Source organism: Barbatula barbatula (genome assembly GCF_947034865.1).
Source record: "Barbatula barbatula genome assembly, chromosome: 14".
Lineage (NCBI taxonomy): Eukaryota > Metazoa > Chordata > Actinopteri > Cypriniformes > Nemacheilidae > Barbatula > Barbatula barbatula.
In genome coordinates this window covers 1394566-1419617 of record NC_136777.1, presented here as the reverse complement: position 1 = coordinate 1419617, position 25052 = coordinate 1394566, and the positions used below count along the sequence as shown (strand labels likewise).

The window sequence follows — 25052 nt, the reverse complement described above, 5'->3', positions numbered from 1 at the left end:
TCGGAGTGAGTTCTTAGTTTCATTCGGTCTCGGGGGTGCTCGCTGCTTTTATTAGAAATCAGAGTGTATTTGTTAAAACACATGAAGGGAAGGTGTATGGAGGTGTGAAATGAATTTAGATTTTTACCTCATTCGCAAGTCGCTTTGGATCATATATATAAATATAGCTTGCAAAGGTTGAATAATCTGGATTTAAATAAATGTGATGAGAAATCTTGAGATCTTCAGTAATATTGACTTTTAAATGCACACTTGACAAATCTGAGCTCAGTTTGACATGTTGTTGACATCTCTTCTGGTACTCCAATGACACTTGTGAGATTTCTGAGTCTCAGGAGAAATATCTGAGACACAGATGAGACGTTACCGTTTGTTCTCCGTTTCATCTCATTGATGTCTAGGAGAAATGATTGAGATATTAAAGATCTCCATTCCATTCTTTACATTTGTCTACAAATGTTTCATGCACGTTTATAACAAGTGTAGGACAAAGCAGATCTCGATGAAGTCTCTTGAGCTGTTAAAGAGAAATCTTCGGGTGAAGGCCGTTCTGGTGACCCACAGCGGTAAAACACACATCACAGATTCACCGCTGTGCTTTGCATTCATGCGTTTGTTTAGACACTCAGTTACCCTGTTTGTCCTCTTCTAGTCTTTATCAAGCGCTGTATCTCCTCTGACATGTTTGCCAAATTCATCATTTCTATTCAGTCTCTCTGTGTAACAACAGCTCACCCCCTCCGTGATCAATTACACACACACAGGGGTCACTGCAATGACCTCTTGACCCCCACAGACTTCAGACGCTCTGTGTGGGGGGATTTATATTCTTTATTAGCAAAATGCATGTTTTTATTCTTTTCTTTCAACTTTGGCTTGGAAAAAGACCCAGGCGTGCTTTTAAAAGGAGCGTGAGATTTACCTTACAAGACTATGAACAATATCTTGTTTTCAAGTACAAATATTAACATTTACTCACCAATAAGACGTAAAATTACCTTAGAAATGATATTTTGTATACTGAAATAATTCAAACCAAAAGCATAACACGAAAAATACACTTTATCAAGCAACAACTTTTCATTAATTATATGAATATACATTTTTTATACAATTTTATCATAATTAAATAAAACATATCTACTAAAGTAAAGTAAATTAGCATTTTGGAAGATTTTGTCTATTGTATTTAGCAAAAAATGTATTATGATTCGAGGATGTTTTGTCCTAGAAAACATTACAAAGCAATAGTATCTACTAATCCATTTTTTTCAATGTGGACCTCGGGTAACTTATTAACCAAAAACACACGGGCTTGGTTTGTCTAGGTTAAAAGGGGCGAGATGTTACTTTAAATATAATACCGTTGACCTGCTGACCTCATGTGGATAAACTTTAACCAGAAAAGCACAAAAAATCCACACACACATTCATATTTCCATTTTTGCAACCCCTGCAGTTTACATCTCATTCCCCAGAGGCACGAAACATGCCAATGTTTGCTTATAATACATGTAGTAATTCAATCTGACGTTGATTGTTGCTCAAAAGCTTTTGTATTAAATCTACGTTCATTGACTCGAATCGAGAAATGAGAATCAAATCAAGTGGAATAAAGAATCAAATCGAGAACTGAATTAAGAACCTAATCAGCATCTTGCGATTCATAGTCGAATCACGACATCTATACCTTCAATATAATGTGTGATACACAAGTGATCTCCCTTCGTCATGTATGGATTGTGTGCGTCGATCAGAAAGAGACCGATGGTGTAAAATGAGTCTGAGATAAAGACACTTCAGCATGAACCATCATTAACCAAAGAGACCCTTGCTATTGATCAGACTTTACAGCACACACACAACACAACACGAGCTGACAATCATTACAAAACCACACGCACTCAAACGTATTTCATCTAATCGTCATACACGCTCAACCAAAACTTCAAAACATCCCGCAGAGGATTCATGAAAACCCAAGAGGAAACACGGTGGAACCACCGGTCCGTTTCATCCTTTAAAGGGGACCAAAACACGCACCCCTCGAATGAAAGGAAACGGGCATGAAGGGGGATAAACACCAACACAAGCGGCATACAGAAAGGATTATTTCACCCCACGAAAGAAAAAGTGGAGAAAAGAGGGAAATTCAGAGCGTCGGATGGGATAGAGAGAAGGGAAGTCGGAGGTCACTTCCGTCCGGGTCTCTGTGAGGTGAACGTCTGGCCGAGCTTTGAAGCCGTACGGATTAGTGACACAGCGCTGGTTGCAAGCCGAGCGTGAAATCTCTCGCTTTTTGCTGCAGCGCTGGCCGTGAACTTCCTTCTTATATCTCTGCCATGACAAAAACACTTCCAACAATCTTCTACATAAACCGTAGTTTCCTGATCTCTCTTAACCCTCAAACATACTTTTAATGAGAACTTATCATTTCAAACTCACGCATGTTAATTTACATTTCAAATGATTGAATCCAAAGCAATTTATAGACTTATTTTGTCAGTATGTGTGTGAAACAAACAAACAAAGAAGACAAAAGTGACTTACACATCGCTCTGGTGTGTATATACTCGATCGAACAGCGCCTCTGGAGCCATCCACTTCACAGGCAGACGACCCTACACACGAAGATAAAAGAGATGATGGTCAATTCACAACATCCACACTGACAAACCTTTGATCTGCGCAAGACCCTGTTAACCTGGAATTTCATTAGAGCCGAAGCGGCTCGCCAATAATGATTATGAAGTAAATCCTTGGAGACGAACCGTCCAACTCAAATTTCCCTCAGGAGTCACAACACGCACAGAACGAAGCTACCGAAGACCTTACGAGAGTCAATAGAGCCTCCAGAGGCTGATATTGGGTTTAAGCCAGTCTAAAGGGCTCCGTTTTTGTGTTTTTATTTAGATAAAGTCGTGCCAGAGTAATTGAATCTGTGTCCATGACCCATCAGTCTGAGCGATGCTTGTTGTTTCAATTGTGGTCAAAATATTTTTATCTACGTACGATTAGATCTTGGTGACTTGGGTATGAACTCAAATAAAATCGTAGGTAAATTAAAAAGATTTTAGTTTTTTAGTATATATAGATATATATATATATATATATATATATATATATTAAAGGGCCGAGTACACTTTTCTTTCCACGTATGTCTTTTACACGTCCGCACAGCTTCTTGAGCATACTCAATCGTGGATAAGCGCGGATAGATGAGTTCGACCGAGTTGACTCGGCTGACTCACATTCTCACATTTTTTTTGCTCATTCGCTTTTGTACACGTTGCTTCTGAGTTTTTCGGACGACCGATGACGAAAATTACCTCATGTGGGTGGCGTGCGGAACGGGCTATACTTTTGCATTGAGGAACAACATTTACAAAACTAGCATAACAAGATCTAAGCATTCAAAACTTAAAAGTCCTTGATCTGTATTGAATGACATCAATTTGTGCTTGACTGCTTTTTATGACCAATCAAATGCTCTCTAGAATCTAAAGCATCTGGTCTAAGATTTTAATATTATCAAAACTGACATTACAATGAATGGCGAGGAATGCAACGCTCAATATGGCCGCTCTCGAGAAGGAAGTCCCGCCTTCTAGTAAAACGAGCCAATCGTCAGTCGATGAAGACTGACAATTTAAATAGCTGCCCAGAGGCGTTGCAAACATTGCCGCCGAGTGGCACGACTTCCGTAAACGGACATTGCTATTAGTTATTTGTAAAGGGGGAGGAGCCAATCAATAAGTTCTGTTTCACTGGAAATTACATCAACACATTCAACATAGCTGCACATTTCAAGGCACTTCGGTGGGTCTTTAAATCTTAATCTGTCTAAACCTGCTAAAACCATCAAAGTGCCTTAAACTGATTTAAGATTAAAAGACATTAAGATGTTTTTATTAGCAAGAAAATCTGCTCAAAAACCTCCTGTGTACAAAAAAAGAATCCCTATGTTTGTTAAATTCGTGAACTCTATTTATTTACAATAAGAAAAAACATTGAAAAGAACGAAACCCGTAGTTCAAAATGATTAGTCGTTGAGGATAAATGTAATCATGCTTAAAAGTGGAATAGACCCATAAATGGTATTATGAACGCAGCATCACATGGGCAGAGACGGAAGCAATTGTGGGAATGAGAGTTCAAGTTATGCTAATGTGTTTAGGTTTGTCACAAACATTTCCTTCTCATGAGCTCGAACATGAAGCTTTGAAATAAGAGAACAAGAGCCAAATCACTTTACACACAGACTGCTGGGAATCTGCAAAACATGCCAAAACTGAGAGAGAGAGAAAGAGAAATTAAAAAGAAAGTGAGAAATTAAAGAAGTCGTTCTCTCCCAGGAGCCCCTAACACATCCTGGTTAATGCTATTGAAACTATTAAAAGGGCAGACACAATGAAACTTACATTTGTGGTCTTTTTATAGTAATCTATGTTGTGGACATCTCTGGCCAGACCGAAGTCTGCGATCTTCATCACGTTGCTCTCTGTGACCAACACATTCCTGGCAGCCAGATCTCTGTGTATACACTGCAGAAGAGACGCAGAAACACCATCAGACACAACTGAACGTTCAGGATCATTGGGATACTTGTAGACAAAGTGAAATACGGTGCATTCAAGCGAAACATGTCTAGGTGTAATGCATGTGCTCTTACCTTCTGCGAGGCTAAATACTCCATCCCACGAGCTATTTGATAAGTACACGAGATCAGATCTTTGAACGTGAGAGCTTCATCTGATACTCTGGCTATATCATACGAGTACTCCATTCCCGGGGGCCGCCGGGCCCTCAGATACTCTCGGAGGTTACCCTTAGATGCATACTCCACGATGACATATAAAGGCCCTGAGACAGAAAGAGATGTTCGCGATCACATCGGCCTCTAACGACCTTTAATCGAAAAAGAAAAAGAGAGATGGATGGATTCATCGCTCACCATCTTGCGTGCACGCCCCCAACAGATTGATGATGTTTTTATGGCGGCCAATCATCTTCATCATTTCCATTTCGGACACCAGGTCGGACAGGTCTTTCTCAGTGGCGTCGTCTAGAAAGGTTAAAACATTTTTAGAAATCGTCGATGTCATCTCAATAGCGTGCGAAAATGAAATTCGATTCGAAGTACCATATTATTATTTTCATACAACCTTTTCAAATTTCCAACATTACATATGTGCCATGTATAAAGGGTTCAATGAAAATGTATATATATTTCAAATGTTATATTTTAACAAAAGAAATTAAGTCGTCAAACTTTAAAATAAAGTTATAAAATTATAACCGTAATAAAAGTTTCAGCAATTATCTTGACATGAAAATTTGACGTGGCACACGACCTCCCTTTTTTGCTTATCACACCACAAACAGAAGATCAATATCAGCACATATCATGTGCAGTTCTCCATCACAAACAGCACATTTTTCTGAATGTAGTATCCATATTTTTGACACTGCAGAACGAAACCAGGCGCAAGTAGCACAGGAATATCTGTGGCAAAATCCCAAAATACATTGCATGGGTTGAAAGTTATAGAATCTTCTTTTATGCGAAATATCAATAGGATATTAAGTTAAGATCAGGTTCCATGAAGAACTTCCTTTTGTAAATTCCAACCGTGTATATATATATATATATACTAAAACTTATGGATAAAAGTGAAATTGCAAACAAAAATGGCCGGAAACACATGTACAAACATCGCTCGCTGCTGCAGGCTCTTTGAGAATTTCCCACTCGAGTTTGGTATCGACTACAATTGGATCTACTTTCTGCAACGTGATTCCAGCGGTGAGCCGACAGAGAGCATTAAAACAAACCTGTTTCTTCTTAGCAACGACCTGCTACAGCTCCTCTTATAGACAACTTCAAAGGCCATTTTATCAATATTTAGATTTTAGATTTTTTTATAAATGTATTTCGGTCCAATCTCCTCCTATCCTAACGAACAATACATCAATAGAAATCTTATATGTTGATGTATTAATCTCAATTGTTTGCATACATTCTAGTAGGAGTAACACGGTGGGATATCACACTCTAAAAGCTCACGGTATAAGAGGTCTGTCTGGTTTGCTTGTGTCCCGGTCGGCCGTGTGGTGTAGATTTACACCGAAGAGCCGCCACACAGCTCCTCTTTCATTGCCTCACAATTAAAAAGCGTTTCTTCCATTTGGAGTAATTACCTTAGAGACAGTCGCTCTTTCATTATCTGGCCACGGATCAGCAGTGCAGACCCGACACAATCCACCGAGTGCCATTCCTGACTTATCTCAGCCGTGCTGTTTTTGAATCGTTTGGGATGCATTTAAAATCATTTCAGACATACTGGTTTAAAACGTCATGAGACGGAGTAAATAGTCAATAACCACAGATTTAGGTTTGTATGAACTATTTCTTTAAGACCGACGTAAGAGTGAGCGTGCTCATGTTTTTAATCTTTTCTCCCGTGGTCTTTTCTCCTCAGGACCCCCGCCCCCACAGCCCTTTCTCTATCCCTGAAAACTTCTATTAAGACACACGCTCCCTCCCCCAGTTTCTTCTCTTCTCTTCTCTTTCTTTGGCTGTTTGAGACTTTCTTTGTGCAGGTGAAGAGCGAGAGCCGTGCAGCTGGTGAGCACCGGGTCAGCTATGCGGCCTCTTGACCCGAGCTCTACCCACGTCACTCAGCGCCAACAAATAACCCCGCGCAGGCCCCTATAGTACAGACTCCCACCTTCCCCTGCTTCTGCGCTCTTTCCAAGCATGTGCAAACCTAATGCTGGTTCACACCAAAAGCCTACAATCACGCTCTTTATTACTCGAGGGAAAATTATGTTATATCCGCGTGAGTGACGCAAGCTGACACATATTTTCATCTTGTGCGGAAGACGAGATTGACACGTCTATTCGCGTCTTTGCATTGACTTTGTATGTAATTTACTCGCGTTTGGTGTGAACCCAGCATACGTTTATCTGTTGATTTTTAAAGTCCGTATCAAATAGAAATAGGCCTGTCTGATGTTCTTCAAAGACAAAATAATGTTTAAGTGAACACACGTTTGATTTTTATAAAAGATGCTGATCTTAATCTTACCCAATGTATTAAAGCACAGTCACTTTAATGTGTTTTCTTACCTTTCAGCATCTTGACAGCTACCGTCGCGGCCTCTTTCGGTTTGTCCTTATCGATGCCCAGAGCCTCGGCCATCACCACCTGACCAAAGCACCCCTCGCCCAGCGGTTTACCCAGAGTTAACCTGCACACAAACACAAATGACAAACTGACATCAGCAGGTCAATATCAATGTCAAATGCGTACTGGGAATACTGGGAATATTGAACTGTACATCCGAGTTGCCGTGTGTGTGTGTGATGGTGCAGTGTTTGCTTTAATCGGAGGTGTTAACTGCACGCACTGTGTCTTACTTTGCAGTGCTTACATTAGACATTAGCGCGTGTGACAGCTGAATGTCTGACTGTGAGATATAAAGTTACTCTGGCGGGAGTAACAACACACCTTCAGGGATATACAGAGACTCGGGTGTGCGAGAGAGCGCTGATGCTGGAGTTAACGCTTGACTAGTGTTCTCCGGTCAAGTGTAAACAAGATTACAACACGTATCAACAGAATCAAAGTTGTTTAACCATTGGTCATAGACCTACCTTAGAAAAAACAAGCGCACTTCTAGTGCAAGAATGTTTTTAAGTATATTTTATGTAGAAAGTATGCTAATATCATATACTTGCAAGTGCACAATTTCAATACTACTTGGGACGGAACTGGCCCACTTTTTAGTCTAGAATGCCTTGAATGTGACTGTAGTAGACGGTGAGTTTGTTTGGTTGCCTGGGTGAAAAAAGTGCACTATACACTGAAGTGTACTTGCTGCTGTATTGTAACACACTAATTTTTACATAACATATCCAAAAGGTTTTTCTCCGTCTTAGAAAAAACTTCTACAAGAAGATCTAAATGTTCTCAACGGTGCTATTATACTACTGTACATATTAAGTCTATTAAAGTCCCAGTGAAATAAAAAATGACCTTTTCTTTCATGAAATATTGCAGTGTTTATTGTAAATAGTTTATCAATGTGGGTCATTCTCTTTTTTAAATTCATGTGCCCTCGTGATCTTCAATTAAAATCTGAAAATGCACTTCAGACGGCTTGGGCGGAGCATCCGTTAACTCCTCCCCTTTAAATGTCAGTCTTCATGAAAAAATTAAACGGCTGATTTGATACATCCAATCAAATCGCAGAGAAAGACGTAAGCCACGTCCACTATTCTTCTTATTCATAATTCCATTTCACTCGAAATGCGTTTAAATACAGAATCAAAAACGATCGCAACCTCTGGTCCAAGGGGACTTTAAGGTGATCTAAGTGTACTCAACTATGCCATTTTGAGACACCATGAATACAAGTACAAAATACTACTGTATATGTTTTGTCTATTAAGTACAAATAAATGTGTGACATGAAAAGTGTACTTAGATAAAGAGTACTTTGTCCACTTTTTTTACCCGAGTGTAGTAGCTGCTTTGTTTCTGCAACAAGGAATAACTAATTCAATACTTGTAGCACATTTTAAGTTTAAGAAACTACACTTTAAATTATACTCTCAGCATAGTTTCGTCGTTTTTCATAACGCACGTAAGTTTTCTTCTAACCTTTCTGTCAATATAAGTCAAGTACACTTACGTGTCATTTTAAATTCTTCCGAGTAGACTGAAAGTATACTTTCTTATTTTAAGTTTAAAAGTAGTATACTAATAGCACACTTGAAGTATATACTGTTTACAAAGTTAATGGCGACAGTTTAACCGTAAACTAAACCCTATGGACCGATTTCACAGACAAGGTTTAAGGCTAGTCCCAGACTAAAATGAATGTGTGACCGGTCTTAACTGAAAATAACTTCCCCAGAAATACCTTTAACTATATCAGTGCCATTGCTTTGTCTCAAGATTCTCACCAGTAATTTATTATTCTAAGTCATTTTTATAAAAGCGACATAAATCTCTTAATGCAATTTAAAGGCATAGTCCTGGCTTAAGCTAAACTGTGTCTGCTAAACCGGCCCATCATCTTTTTACACCTAACTTTTAATGGTTTAAAAACTCAGTACAGCCAAGTAAACCCCTCCACACACACATAAAGACACCAAATCTTCATCTTAATTCCTCAATGTAAGTATGACATCTCGACCTCTTGCCCTGCCATTGGCCCTCGGTCAATCTTTGATTGGCAGGTACTGGGTTTTTTCCCCGCCCCCTGCATGCTGGTCTATGTAAACATTCACACCCGAACCGAGGCCTGAGCCCGAGGCCGATCTGGAGCTGTGATAACACAATCCCCCTCTGTGCTGTGCGCTCAATGACGGCCTCTGTCTGCTCCGGCCCACCACAGATAATCAATGTTATGTTTATCCTCCACGCCGACCGCAAACGCTCGCATTCCACAGCACTCAGCCGGCCTCAGGGCACGTCGTACAGGGATACAAACACAACATCCAAGCAGTGATTTTAGAGCGCTTTAGATGACTGTAGGGACATTTTGTCAAGGCCAATATCATGAGCTACAACGGTTAACCTGCTTTTAAAAAATCATTTCATAATTGAAAAGTAATTTACAATTTGACATGCTTCCCACGTGAATAAATACAGTAGTGTCCTTTAAGATTTACTCGTAGTAAACTGTAGTCAAAATTACAGTTATAACTTAATGTGTACTAAAGCATTCTGTAGTATTAACTATAGACAATTGATCAACTGTAATAAGTGCTGTAGTATACCTTAGTATTTATTTACTACAGTTCGAAAATCTAGGAATTTTACAACAGTTTACTAAAGTTTTAAAGGCAGTCAAGAAAAAAACAAATAGGGGAAAAGTGTTCATATAATCTTCTTCTAATACCATCAATTAAAAAAGATCAATCTTGGATCCCTCCTTGCTGATACAAATAATCAATAAATATTTGTTGTTATAACCAAATGTTTTTCAACATGCATACTAAATATCTAGTACAGAATTACCTACTAAAAACATGTACATGTACAGTAAAAAAGCGAATCGCTTCTAAGCGTTTACTGACGTAAAAATGGATATACTATCTGCTCTCAATCTAAATCCTTCCATAGGTGCTGGTTTCCCTACAGAAATACATGTCTTAGCGTGTCTGCCCAAAAGCAACAATTCCTTTAGTGGGTGTGGGGCAAAAAACAAATCTATAGAATAGAGCTTCTACCACATGGAGAATCAGTGTTATCGCTCATTCGTTGTTTACACGACGAACGCTTTGTGTAGTCTGTTAAAAGTCAACAATCCTCTCTCCTCTCTCGACCATTTAATAATCTCCAAAAACAGACCACGTTAAACTTTCATGTAACATTGATTTCTTAAACAAGTTTCCATCATCATTCATTAAAAATCCATAAAGGATTTGGACACACAATCAGAGTTCAGCTAGAACGATACCAAAAGGTTTCTGTAAACGTTAAATGTGACTATTAAACATTCATTTGTGAGTCTGGGCATTCCAGGTGTGCTATCGAGGTGACGGTATCAGTCGGAAAACCGTCTCATGTTAATATCAACATATTAAGATATCACGACTCAAACCCGCAGCGGCTCATATCTTCAAGAAAAAACGAGGCAAATATGTGTATAATCTTTAAGAATAATGTTGTATTAATGGAATAATGGAAATGTCTGACAGGTGTGTGTCGAATTATAAATGATTCATTGTGCAATGCAGCAACATTAATCATCGGTTAATAATTAGACATAATGAGATCGTGACCGCGTGAGATTAGTTATAAAAGATTTCATCACGACAGCCAAAACAAAACCCTGCTGCTTTGGAATGAATTCGGTTTTAATGGATGTAACGATTAGCAAAACATTTCTATTTATTTATTACGTCCAGTATATCAACAGCTTGAGGGTGAAAACAAGAAAACTCACTTGTCTCTCGAGAACTCCCAGCGTGGGTCCTCAGGTAGGTCGTATTCTGGGATGGGGTCGTCGTGGGCGGAGCTACGGCGAGTTGTGATCCTGACCAATGGCGTGCTGGAGTTCATGGATGAGCTGGAGTCTGATGAAACCTGTATGAGGAGACGGATTGGCTGATTACCTGAGCATTAGAGACGGCACTATACACAATCCACTGCTACGTGTGTGTGTGTGTGTGTGTGTGTGTGTGCATGTGTGTGTATGTGTGAATTAAAAATAATGAGCAGAAAATCAAGGTCAAGCGGTCTTAAAATGAAAGCCATGCAGATCATACTTAAGTTTTCCAGTCAGCAGAGCCAAACAAGCTTAAATAAATATATTTCTTCTATTTTGTGACTTCATCAATATATTTCCAATAATTGAACTTACCGCCGTACAGAACACCTTCATCTTCTCAACAAAGGAAACCTGACATGTTATTTAATAACTTACAACATCTAACAAGCTAGAAACTTTGAAAAATTGTTTAACTTAGAATACAAGTTCAAAATTCTACAAAATATGCCTGTTTATATCGATAACATTTTTCTACAGAAATGTTCATATTATTTCTATTTTGAAATATTTAAATACATTGATATGACCGAAGAAATGAGTTTGAAAATGAAATTTAAATTTTAATAAAACGATTGAAATATCTATAAACCAGGATAAATTCATTTTAATGTGTAAGTGATTGTGTGTATAAGATCTCTAGAACTCTTTATCTACTTTCTGTTACCTGGCGGCGCAGAGGGATCTGCTTGGTGAGTTTGTGAACAGCAGGTTGACTCCCGAAGTCGGTCTTCTTTCCGGACGTCCTCATTCGGCACACCACCACTATCACCGCCATACAGGCGATGAGAAAGACGCCTATGCAGTAGATGGCGATCTCCACGTAATAAGGGTTGTCGTCCTTCAAGATGGTGTCTTTCTGGGCTGTAGCGTAGTGAGAAGAACCAGACAAAGGAATTCTAAAAACCCTCCTCATGTGATACTGTAAAGAAATACTGCGCTACAGACTTTAATGTCGTCCATTGCATTGATTTCAAATGCACGTGAGGACACTAAAGCGTCACGACGTGATATTTCAGCAGAGATATCAAACGCAAGAATGAGGTGACGGAGATCGCACGAGACGCACAAACACACCTGACAAAACTACATAATCATCATTTATGACTTAAAGGGATGGTTCACCCAAGAATAAAGATTGTTGAAAACCCGAGACTCTTTCTTCGGTGGAACACAAAAGAAGATATTTTGAGAAATGTCTCATAGGTTTCGTGTTCATTTAATGGAAGTCAATGGGGTTCAGTGTTGTTCGTTTTTCAAAATATCTTCTTTTTTGTTCTGAAGAAGAATGTCACACAGGTTTGACATGATGATAAATTACAAAACAATGTCATTTTTTTGTGAACTGTCCCTTTAAGAGAACTTTAACCTCTTGTAATCTTATTTTTGTTCAACTGTAATTGAAATTCGAGATCTTCTTTTTAGTCTTTTTCCATCACAGCATGCTTTCTGATGCTCAATGGCCTTCACTTCAACATTCACGCATGTTTACATTTGACTACAGCATAAATATTCTTTCCGGCCACTTCAGGTCCTTCAGAAACACACTCCACAGACACACAGATTCGGGCCAGTATGTGGTGCCACTTTTCCTCGGTTTCCTTGTCCGAAAATGTACTATTCTTAAAATACGGTGGGGTCGAATTGTTGCATTATGCATTTTTAAAGATCAGGCACACTAGGTTTCCATTCTTATCATGTTTTCATTCAAATTTTCTTAAATCTATACAAACGCCTGGTCTATAATCTAAAACGTTATCTGTACCAAAAATCTGAATTTAGTCTGTCCATACACGCATTAGATTCACACACACGCAGGTCTAATAACCGAGAAAGTCCAACATTCAATGAGAAAAGCTAATCTTGTGACTTTCTTTGAAGCGGTCATTAGAGTTTAAATGGAAAGAGACACATAAACATTAACGGTGAGTCTCAGGCAAACAGACTTGATGTTAAAGGACCAGTTCACACATTAATAAGCATCCGTGTTGTTATCTGTATACACATTTATGATATCTTAATAATCGTTGACATATTGTGCAGCCTTAGCCTCGAGTCTATGTATGCTTCTGAAAGATCGTTGTGAACATTGTGTCTCTAAACAAATTAGATTTTGGGTGGACTATTCCTTTAAAACAAGTCTTTCCAAACATGCAGTTAGTAAAGTTAGTAAGTTGGGAAGAGAAAACTGGAAATAGAGGGAGATAAAGACACTTGGATTTGGTTTAAGAGTTCTTCGTGAAACAATTCTTTACAAAGAAAATGTTACGTTTATGGAAAAAATGGCCACCAAGCGTCTTTCAGTCCCTCTCACAGCCACGTTGAAGCAGTATAAACCAAACACTGCATCAACACAGAGAACGTGGCCGTAGAGAAGCAGTGGAGGACGAGTGAATACCTGGAAGCACCGTCAACCAAGCAGTGTGATAGGAGATCCCAATAGAGTTACCCGCCAAACACGTATACTCGCCCACATCCTCGAAAGTTACGTTCGGCAGGTAGAGCACCTCGATCTCTTTGTCTGTAGTGTTCACACCTGCCGTCTGCGAGAAACAGAGGAGGAAACGCAGAAGAAGAGGAAGGAGGAGAATAATGGAGGAGTAAGATGAGAAGAATGGATGAAGAAGAAGAGAAAAGAAGAAACAATCAGACCCAATACACCAAAAGGAGATCCCAAAAGGAAGACGTTCATTGTTGCATTTCCCATCTACGCATCACAGAGATGGTAGATGTCCTGTTTTGGAGGTGGAGGTTTGAAGATCATCGGAAAAGGAACAAAACATAAACCATTAAAATGAAAAGACACCTCTGTGCCCTGTTTCCAAGACGGGTGAGCCCACTAGATCCTCAAGGGTCCATGCAATCACGCGAAAAGAAACATGGAAAACAAGCCACTGTTCTATCGCCAGGAGAGAAAATGAAAAGAAGGGAAAACAGCAAAACTGAGCCAAAACAGAAGAACAGAAAGTCAGTGGCGAGAAGAGACCCTAGGCTTGTTTCCATGGCTGAATGGCAGGGAGGAACAGATCCACCAATAAAAACAAACAAAAAAAACACCACACCAGCTCAGCAAATATCCAAGGATCACCACGACAACCCAAAATAGCGGTGGGAGGACACCGGCGTCACGTCCTAAAGTTTTACCTGGAAGGACAGTCAGCCAACCCGACTGGTTGACTTGCCCAAGATAATTGGAGACTTGGCACGTATATTCACCACCGTCCTCTTCCGTGACGTTGGTGACTATGAGCACTTCCACGTCCGAGCTGTTTATGCCCGAGCGCTAAGGGGTGCGGCACGGGGACAGAAACAGACATATGGGAGTCTGTTACAAACTTTTGTACATTGGGAAAGTGCTTGGTGAGAAGAAATGTGAGGACCACCACCCGAGACAATTTATATAAGAACAACAAACTAAAATAATTCTGCTTATGCGAGAATTAAGTTTAGTCGTTTTTCTTGCGGCTTCTCATCTTTCTTAAAGAGAACAGCTGCATTCAGAAACGTCTAAAAGAAAAGCATTCCTTTATCCAAGACGTCTCCATCCTAAAAGACTGAAATAAATAAGAATTTTGGTTCAAGTGTGGATACCGTTAATTCGGATGAACTGAGTTTACCTTTAACACCCGGACGTACGGGAGTCCATCAGGACCGTTACGGCTGCCGTTCTTCTCGATGTGTTGCAGCCATTGAATGTGCGGCTGGGCATCGCTGTAAACTTTGCAGACGAACTTGGCGTCCTCTCCGACACGCACGGTTATGTTGGCCGGCAGGCCGGCCTGGAGAATGGGTCGGTGAGGAGAGCGTTCTAATAGAAAGGAAACAGAAATTAATGGTTTTGTTTTTGTTTCTTTGATACCGAGTACACGTCCTAAACTAAATGACTGATTCGAAATCCTCGAAAAATGATTTTTGGTAAATCCAAGAATGCATTGCAACAAGAGCGCACATAAGTTACCGTTCAAGCTGCAGTCTGTAATTTTTTTATTTAAAATAAACAAAAGCCTGTTTTGTACAATCAATAAAATTCTTCCTGGACAGATACTGTTTACAATCAACTGTTTCAAATAACCAACACTAATTATATATATAAACTTTACAGCGTATAAGTGTAGGCGTATGTTCCACACCTACTGTCCTATCAGACGATTGTTAAGACTTCAGAAAACAGAGGCAGTTGTGTTATCTCTGCCAATAAGACTTGCACAAACGCAAATGAAGAAAGACAAGAAGAGAAGAGAGAATTCCGCCTTCTACAGCATATCAGTTACGTCATAAACCAGTGTGTCTGACATTTTCTCCTTCATTATTTTAAAAACTGACACTCTTTTGGACAATAAATGTTAGAATCACAGACTAAACCGCATTTCATGAACACACATCACGAAACAACGCTACTCTGTCGTGCCATCCGGTAACCCCTAACATAGACACACAACCGTGAAGCGTGAGCCTCCAAAATCACGTCAGAGGTTGTGCGGAGGGTCTAACAGGATTTAAGATGGAGGGACACATGAGGGGACACAAAAAAAGAAAAGGATGCTGAGAAGAAACGATTCACAACAGAAGGGCAGTGAAAAGAAAAGAAAGACAGATATAACCTGCTCATGTGGACTGCTAAGTTTACTGCAGACAGACAAAAACGTCCCCAACACAAATCCTGCGTATCTCCACTATCCACAACCAGGTGAGGGGTCAAGGGTCAGGTCCAACTCCGAAGCTCTTTGCGAAACCACTGAGTCACCCAGACTCCGGTCATTCAACCACATCGCCGCCAAACCATCATCTATTAATGACATCACACGGCAGGCATTTACAGGCTGATCTGGCATCCTGAAGCAGGACTGATGAACTCTGGGTAACCTGCTGGCTTGGCATAAATAGCCCAGAAAGGATCGGGGAGTTGTCGCTGTTGTCGGCACAGGATTGTTTGAGAGAAAAGCCCTTTTCTACCAGCATAAACAACTATACTGTCACATGTACCATTACTGTAATATACGATAACTGGTATCTCAGTATATTGGACTTGGATGAAATGTGGTGAAACTGAGATGAATCTGTGTATAATGGAAGCTGAGAATGCCTGAAACGAGTTGGAATCTGGCCGACGTCCACAGTAAACAGCAATAATTAGACTCTTTTTGGCTCTTTTAAGCATCGACGCTTTGTTCTTTGTCCAGCTTTGAAACTCAGGCCAGTGCAAACCAGTGCGACCATCGATCCGGCCGAAGGGTCAGCGAGATGTCGATTTTCACTCCCGACCCCTCATTTCTCTTCCAGTCACATTTGTAGACTTCCCCTATATGTGATTGCGACTTAAAACGGAGCAAAGCGAGAGAGAAAAGCACGCTTTCTACCCCTCTGTCTTGTTTTCTCTGGTTTGAATGATGGGAGTATCGAGCCAGACACAAAAGAGCTTTACAGCCATGCAATAAAACAGAGCAGAAACACAGAGACCTTCTGAAAGACTGCTTTTACTTAACACACAACTGGGGCCCCGAATAGGGCACGTACTGTATATAAATGTGTGTGCCTCTTATATGCGTGCAGGGACGTAAGCCTGCAAAAATGTATTGTGGTTTTGGGGGGAAATAAGTGCAGACCGCCCTGAAATGAAGCAACAGTGAATCCATAAAGGATAATCAAAATTCGGGTCGTTTCAAAAGTCCCTAAATCCAAATAATGTCGTGTTTATAGTGAATGATGACGTGACGTGTTGAAAACGTGTAGAAAAGCATGTAGTCTGTACTCACCCACTACATCCAGGGTGTAGGTGTGATTGATGGAGCCGTACGAGTTATACACCAGGCAGGTGTAGTTTCCTTTATCCGAGGGGACGACGCTCTCCATGATCAGAGTCCAGTGCTGATGTCGTACCTACATAGAAAGAGTTGTGATTTTACTTCAACATAAGAATAAACGCCACTGCTCCACACAACAGACACCGTGAATCTTTCCCACTTGTTTGTGCAACGTTTCCTTGTCATGAACCCACAAACGCAGGTGCTTGTTCTCTTTATTCCATCAAGCATGGGATTAATCTCAAACAAAACACCTGACCTAGTTTAAACTTTTCTATTCTGAACTTTACACCTGTCTGTGACGTCATAGACAACGACGGATACATCAGCACTGGCTGAGAGAGAGAAAGAGAGAGAGAGAGAGAGAGAGAGAGAGAGAGAGAAACCGGACCAGAGGAGCAGGAATGGGTTTTTGATCGCCATGGGAAAAGTAATATCGCCATGCCGACAGACGAAAGCGTTGTCGCCCCCCACCCCAGGAATGCAGATCTCTTGACTGCAGGCCACAGAATCTTGCGTATCGTCCGTGGACTCCTTCCATAAAACTCTCCGATGATGCCAAACTGAGAGATTCTCCACATGGCAAACTGTACTTTACTGTATACGCTGTAGTTGATGTATAATCTAAATTCTTTTGTGTCCACCGCAAAAAATTACATTCTTACAAAGCATTTTGTCTTGTTTTTTGTGAAAATATCTAAAACTTCTTAAACCTAAAATATTTGGTCTTGTTTTATGAAAAAGAATGTAAGAATTAAGTAAGTTTATGGTAAAAACAAGCAACTACATCTGTTCATGGTGTGAATTTAGTTTAAATATAAATATTTAAATGTGGAATTAGGTTTATTTTTCTCACCCCATGGACGGATTTCTTTGCTTGTTTTTACCATAAACTTACTTCATTCCTATATTATTTTTAATAAAACAAGACCAAATATCTAAAAATGTTTGGATATTTGTACTACAAAACAAAAACAATTTTTTTTGCAGTGTTAAAGATGGTATACAGTCTTTCATAGTTTATTGAACTTTAACTAAAGCATTTCTTCAGTAAAAATATATATTTCCGAAATGCTGCATCATAGTACGACCGAAACAAGGGATAGTTCACCCAAAAATATAAATGATGTTTTTAGGTTTGGAATGAGACGAGGGTGAATACACGATAAGAGAATTTTCTTGCGTGAACTATTCACTTCTTTCGTGTCTCACAAACGCATCAGTGGGGTCCAACAAAAAGCAAGTTCATCGGGTCAGAAGGGCTCACGAGTCTCTGACTCATACTGAAGTTTGGTTAGGGAATCTATTGGATTTGTTCATGCAGCTATGCAACGGGTGTATAGATAAATACATACAAACCACCCTGAACACAGTAATCTAGAAAATCCTGCTGTTTAATGTCAATATGAATTATGAATAATTCAACAGTGAGCTCATGAGCACATGGCAGCGTGTTTGGATCAGTCGTGTTCTCAAAGAAAGTGCAAACAGAAAGCGATCTGGGTGCATTGAACCTCAACGCTGAATATTCACAAGGTAATGATAAAGTACTAAAAATGACAACAAGTGAGCAAACATGTCTAACCTTGTATCCCCCCATGCGATCCTCCTGTCTGAAGGGTTTTCCGTTCTTCAGCCAGCTCATCTTTGGCTTGGGGTTGCCGGCGGAGGCGCACCGAAACTTCACAGTGTTGGCAGCGGGAACGGCGTGCAGCTTCTTTTCCATCTTTTCCGGCGAGGTCCAATATGGCGATCCTGCAGAAACAACAACAACTATTGAAATCATCCAAAATCCAACAGCAATCTCACGCTGGCTGTGTCTGTGTTCAACATTGTGAAAAACAACTTTGATAGTGCATCAGGTACAAACTAGAAGTTTTCTATCTGTGCCAAAACGCCTATCAAACCGTGTGAGTGAGTTTCTGTATCTAGGTTTGCACACTCAGCATCAAAGCCAAAAACAGCAGCTTTTAAGTCACGCTGTAAACTAAAGAAGCCATTGTTCTATTGGTTTTATGTGCAACTCTAATCTTCATAATCATTTAATACACAATATAAATTATTTTCTGAAATTACACACGTTTTAAACACTGTGCACACAAACAAAAACGCGTATTCCACCCCATGCACCAATGCATTCAATGGTGCAAAAACGTGTAAAATAAAAAACAACCAGAGCTCTCTGAAAATGTGGTTTCCCTCTAAAAGCCCAAGAGAAACACAGAAAAAGCAGGAGCGCATCTGAAACTCTGCCGAAGAAACCGGAAGGCATGATCGCGGATGCAAATCGAAACGGTTATTCACACTCGCAGCCCTGGCCCACATCTGCTTAATGCAACCCTGCAATTCACAGCAAACGGCTTAAATAAAAACATATTTGAGTTTGCACGGTCCAAAAGTCCAACAGCTTGCCAAGAAGGAACCGGACCATCACATTCAATTTCTTCAGCTCAACAAGATATACCAACCGGAAGTTAACACTAGCCAATATCAAACGTATAAACAGGCGTCTTCAACATCAAGGCACAGTAATGAGTCATAAACCCAAGCCTTTTCTTCAACGGCTAGTTATCTTTCCATGCCTTTTCCTCACCACCCAGCATTTAATCTCATCTCCTGGGAATCCTTCACAGCAGTCACTCTCTTTGACCTCAAAGACCTGACAGACAGCAGACTACATGTCTGTTTGTCTGGATCCTTTCAACTTTTTATTTACGGTCGAGCTTTCATTGAGAAAAAGAAGATGATGAGAATGACCCTTAGACATCGGGCAGTAAGGTCGAAGATCACCGGCCATCTGTCCGGACGTGCCGAAACCCCAAAGCAGGTGACCTTCCGCCGAAAGAATAGACAGACTGGACGGTTCGGTGACCGAGACTAAATGCTAATATTTCTCTGGCTTTCTTCGCACAGTTTTAGTTTCCGAATAACAGTAAAAACAACTGCCGTCTTCAAAGGCGGGATGGTGAAATCTCTGGCCAATCTGTAAACAGAAACAGTGAAACATCCATCAAGTGAATTCCATCAAACTAACCGTAAAAAGTGACGTCTTTAGCCCGACCAGAAACCCAAAGTAGAAGTCTTTAAACAAACCCACTGTTGTCTAAAAGGTTTGGGGGAAAGTTGGTGTTTTTGAGACTGCTGTTGTTGAGGCCCCCTTCGCAAAGAAATATCAAAGAGTTCTGAGTGGTTCAGCTGGGCACAAATCCAACCCGCCGAGGATGAAACCACCCCAAGCACAATGTTGAACGCCCCGAGTCCCCCCATTCTCAAACCCTGCCGCCCTTCACCCTCCACTCGCACACGGCCAACGGCCAGACATCCAGAGCATACATAGAAAAGTGTTGGTCCTGATCTAAACCAGAGCACATTAGTTGAAAGAGTTTCGCTCCTCCCTTCTTTCCAACATCCCTCTTTAATATTTAGTTTTGCACAACTCAAAACAGATTTCATGAGTACAACAGTGGAAATCTAGATATCCTCTCTACTTTCTGAAAAATGTTCTCTAAAATGTTCAGTGTAAATGATGTTTAACAACTTTTAAGTTTTGACCACTGAATCTCACAAAAAGAAAAACAGCGTTTTTCTGTTTCACATTATCCGGCCACATCTAAACACTTCTAGCGGCGAGTAAATAACCCGGCTGACAGGCCGCTTATGGCCACATGAGACGAGAAACCAATACAGACAAAGACACAAAGAAGACGTGCCCTGGAATTCTGGGAATGTGAGTGTGCTGAAATTGCCTGGTGACATAATTGGCGTCAGTGCAGATTATCTTGGTCAGCAGACTGTGCTTTTACAGACAAATGACATGACAAACAGGCCTCATTCAATGGCACAAAACATACGAACAAACCATTTATATACAGCAGGTCTTCAATTCAAAGGTCACGACAAACTGAAACCGTTCTGGTGATGGATCTCTTGACAAACACTATAGACAGACTCTAGTGTAAGTTATGACCGTTAATATACATTTTCATATGATATTGTGAGACAGCTGGTGTTCAGCCCCCGTGCCCGATACTCACGTATCTGTTCGCCGTCGACACCGACATCGTCCGAACGCTCCGTGTCGTCCTCATCGTCACCAGATGAGATGGCATCTGCAGAGAGGACCGGCAATACTATAACCTACCACTTTAACAACTCTTTAGACTACGAAGCAACTATAAAAATCTATTTATTTATATTAAATTGGCTTATTATAAAAATTCCTATGGATTTGTTATAGACCAACCAATGGTAGAGTGTAGGTGTTGGTAAACTTGATTGAGAATTTTGTTTGTGATATGTACTATATTGATGCTAGCGACACAGAAATGACACACTTTTAATATAAAACTAAATGTAAAACTTAAAAAGGCTGGTAAAAAACTTCAACACGTGTTAAAACAAACTTCTTGTCTCCGATGTCAAACTAGGCCAAGTACAGCAAAATCCTGTCGCCGAATACAACATCTCATTCGTACGCCAGATGGACTTCTCACCTGTAACGTTTACGATGAAGCAAAGCGCGTCGCCGACCCGCGAGCCCGCGGCACTGCACTCGTACAGGCCCGAGTCCTTAGCGCTGGCATCGCGGATCTGTAGCAACTCCTGATCTATGAGCGTGCGGTTGTCTGGGCCAACCGACGAGCCGTCTTTGGTCCACACGATGGCTGCTGCCTCGGGCAACGGGCAGCTAAGCTTCAGCAGTTCGCCCGGGTGCACAGAGCACAGGGTAGGCTTAGAGTTTTGGTTTTGGGTTGGAGGCTCTGCAGAGCGGAGGGCAGGTGGAAAGGGTGCACAAGAAAGGAGAAAGAAACGGGGGAGAGAAAAGAAACAAGCACAGGGTGTAAGATGCAAAACACTACACCATAATACCTACAGTGACTAGTGTGATCTGTGCTGCGAAAGTGAGTGTGAACAGCTCACCCAAAAATGAAAATTCTGAAAAGTCTCCAACATGCCAGCATTGTACTTGAGCGTATGACAGAAATCTAAATGTAAATTCGAACGCTACAACAGACCAGATTATGACTAAATAAATAATTTATAGCTTTTAAAGTTTGACCTCTATTGTGAGGAAATCAATAATGGCACGGCATGAGTGAGTGAAGAGTGACTGAATTTTCATTTATCGGTGAACTACTCTTTTACATAAACCACAGTTTGAAAATCAGAATGATCCCAAATCCAGACAGTTGAGTCAGCTCCATCAGCTGTGAATTGAGTTTAACATGCTGCTCTATGGCTAAAGGAAAGTGTGCTGTTAGCATGAAAGAGGTGCCAGTTGAGAAATAGCTTTCAATATTTGTTCATTTCATAAACAGAGGCCACCGTTTTCATTGTGCCATCATTTTCACATCAACCTCCTCCATTAACATTAAACCGCATTACTGCCAGTTTATGCCGTCCTTTTTAATTATGATCATCACTTTCGACAATAACTACCATCATTTAATCATTAGTAAAGCTGCAAGTTCATCTTAACATAGATAGACGAGTATCATAGACCAAGATAATAATAGCACTGTAACTGATTCTTTAAAGAGTCATTAACAAACAAATAAAAAATAGATCTGTTCAACAATGAATCGCGATTAATTGAATACAGAATAAAAGTTTGCGTTAACATAAGACTGTATGGGCCCTATTTTAACTATCCTAGCACATGGTCTAAAGCGCATGTGGGAGTTTCCGAATCTACTTTTGCTAGTTTAACGTCGGAAAAAATGGTAGGCGCATGTTCTAAAAGGGTTATTACTATTCTCGTAATCCGTCATGGGTCTGTTTTTGCGCACAAGCAGACCATATACAAGACGAGATATTTATATTAATGCACAAAATAATGATCCTTTACATTTGTTTATAAATGTAAAATAAATAATGCACAGTGCACAGACACATATTATTATGGAAACTAGGGATGCAACAATAAAGCTCACCCACGGCTCAACACGTACCTCGTTTTTCATTATGCTTATGTGACAGGAACACTAAAAAATATATATTTTATTGCTATTCTCTCAATGCAAAAATCAACTGAATACATGTAAAGATTTACAATGGCAGCTCACAGCAGATCTTGGTTTACTGTTCATTGACAGTAAAATAAGCTTCTTGATAAGATTTGTCCATCAGAGTATTTACATTTTAATTGTCCTTTAATTGCTCATATCTAGAAAGTTTTGTTTGCTGCTGTACGTCCCTGTGTGTGTAATAAGCCGAACGATTAAACCCTGACCACCAACTACAATCTCTTCCTGACAAACACATTCAGAAAAAAACATTGTCTAATAATTTGGCATGTAGAGCTTCTTCCACGTAAACACCCTTACATACAACCCATAGTTTTAGCCAAAATACAGAAGTTATTGAAGTTCAGGAAAATGTTACATTTCGTATTCCATCAGAAATAAAACCTAAAACTAGCTTTTTACATTCGGTCACTAAGGAGTTGAGATTGGAAAAGCTTGTTAAACTGTATTATGATTATAAATTATTTATTTGATGATCATGCAATAATAACTATGATGTCTTTTCAGCTTTCCAAAGACAAACACTGATATTGCGTCACGAAAATTTACCATGGTTTTACTATAGTAAAAACATTCATTGCGTTATTTGTAAAACCGCAACTATACTATGACCTCACTATATATACATACGTAGTTAAATTATGATAATACAAAGGGTAAGCAACCTGCCAACAACTACCCTTACTATACTTTTACTATAATAAAACCACGGTTTGAAAAATCATGGTCTGACTTGTCAAAAGATGAAGATAATTGGTGGTGTCGAGACACTCCCAGTTCTTCCCATACTAACACACCTTTCCCAGCACACACTCTTGTGTTACTGCGATTGTGTATGCCGCCGAATGAAGTACACGCTACAGGAAGGGAAAGCCATATGACTTACGCTCAGCGCTCGAGGGCTTTGGAGTGTGCTCAAAGGTCTAAACTCTCTCTCCCCAGGCACGCTGCTCTACACAGGTTTAGGTTCCTGTATTGTTTCCTTCTCTCGCTACTCCGGAAACAATTACCATTCGCCTTTATGTCTAATGCAAGCGTGCAGATGTACAACAAACTCGACTGTTGATTGATGGGACAGGTATTCATCGCCGCTCGTTTCCGGAGGCCTCTGTTTGTCCAACCGTTATTTAACTGCGTGTTTCCTGCTATTGTACGATAAAAGCCTAATCCGGAATAAAACAGGTCAGATCCCGTTTAAACACACGTGTGTCCGTATTTGGCATACGCCAGCTCTGCGGTAGCTACATCTATAGTATCTAAATGAGCAGGAGATAAGATGAACGTTGGCAGTGAACAGTCGCAAGAGATGAAGCGGAGCCAGAGATGAAGCGGCGCATGCAGCAGGCTGTGAGATCTGCGCAAAAAAGCAGAAATAAGCAAAACGGAGCACTCCAACGGTTTGTTTTATAATGGACACTTCTCTTTAAACATCTGCCAAGCTTTCGTTCTCTCTCTTTATTCTTTGGATATAGTACATCTGTTCTTTGCCATCAAGAACACCTCCTTTCCCTCTGATTTGCTCTTTCACCTTTCACCCCTCACCATGAAACCCCCCGGCCCCCCGCCGCACCAGAGACACCGACCCTCCACAAATCCACAACCTGTTGACATACTGCGAAATTTTCCTGGGAAAGGACAGAGAAACATCCTCCTCTGGCCCACTGAAGGCTCTCTTATTCTCGCGCCCTTAAAGGAAAAGTTGATCTAGAAATTAAAGCCCTGACGTCATTTACTTACAGGTTGAACGTTGTTTGTTTTGTTTTAGAATAAATACAAGTGAACGGGCATGAATAATATAATGTTTCATGTATCAAAGTAACACAAAACACACAGAATGTCCATGACATAACTGAATTACATCTGGATATGAAACAATATACGGTGAATAAATTCGATCTGATTTTATTTGGCAGGTATTTATGTCCCTTTTAACATGAGATTTTACTTTGCGCTCAGGTCAAACACACACGAGCGTGCAAACTCAATTTGTCCAGGTGCGACCGAATCTGTTCCCCTGTATTTTCCTGGGAACGCTTCTGAAGAAAGCGGCATCGCCTTTTGAGTGGCGTTTATTATCAAATATCCCGTCGAGAGTGACGGATTCGACCTGTCTCGCACTTCCCCTACGCAGCACCACGTCTCATTTTCGCCTCTGATA

The 25052-nt window shown here is 40.3% G+C and overlaps 1 protein-coding gene across 4 annotated transcripts in view; it reads right to left on the bottom strand.

Annotated features, from left to right (window-relative positions):
- Positions 1 to 25052, bottom strand: part of fgfr2 (fibroblast growth factor receptor 2) — a 36160-nt gene that overhangs the window by 4587 nt on the left and 6521 nt on the right. The window contains exons 3-15 of one of the 4 annotated variants that reach the window (XM_079473130.1): positions 21362 to 21628; positions 20903 to 20977; positions 18454 to 18623; positions 16821 to 16944; positions 14685 to 14875; positions 14212 to 14350; positions 11735 to 11931; positions 10966 to 11105; positions 7133 to 7254; positions 4955 to 5065; positions 4673 to 4863; positions 4422 to 4544; positions 2551 to 2621 (exon numbers count right to left, since the gene is read on the bottom strand). In XM_079473130.1, the coding sequence (XP_079329256.1) occupies positions 2551 to 2621; positions 4422 to 4544; positions 4673 to 4863; positions 4955 to 5065; positions 7133 to 7254; positions 10966 to 11105; positions 11735 to 11931; positions 14212 to 14350; positions 14685 to 14875; positions 16821 to 16944; positions 18454 to 18623; positions 20903 to 20977; positions 21362 to 21628 (1921 nt within the window). Of the gene's footprint in view, positions 1 to 2550; positions 2622 to 4421; positions 4545 to 4672; positions 4864 to 4954; positions 5066 to 7132; positions 7255 to 10965; positions 11106 to 11728; positions 11932 to 13465; positions 13611 to 14211; positions 14351 to 14684; positions 14876 to 16820; positions 16945 to 18453; positions 18624 to 20902; positions 20978 to 21361; positions 21629 to 25052 lie in introns of all 4 variants that reach the window. The other 3 variants (XM_079473128.1, XM_079473129.1, XM_079473131.1) reach the window with 3 other exon arrangements.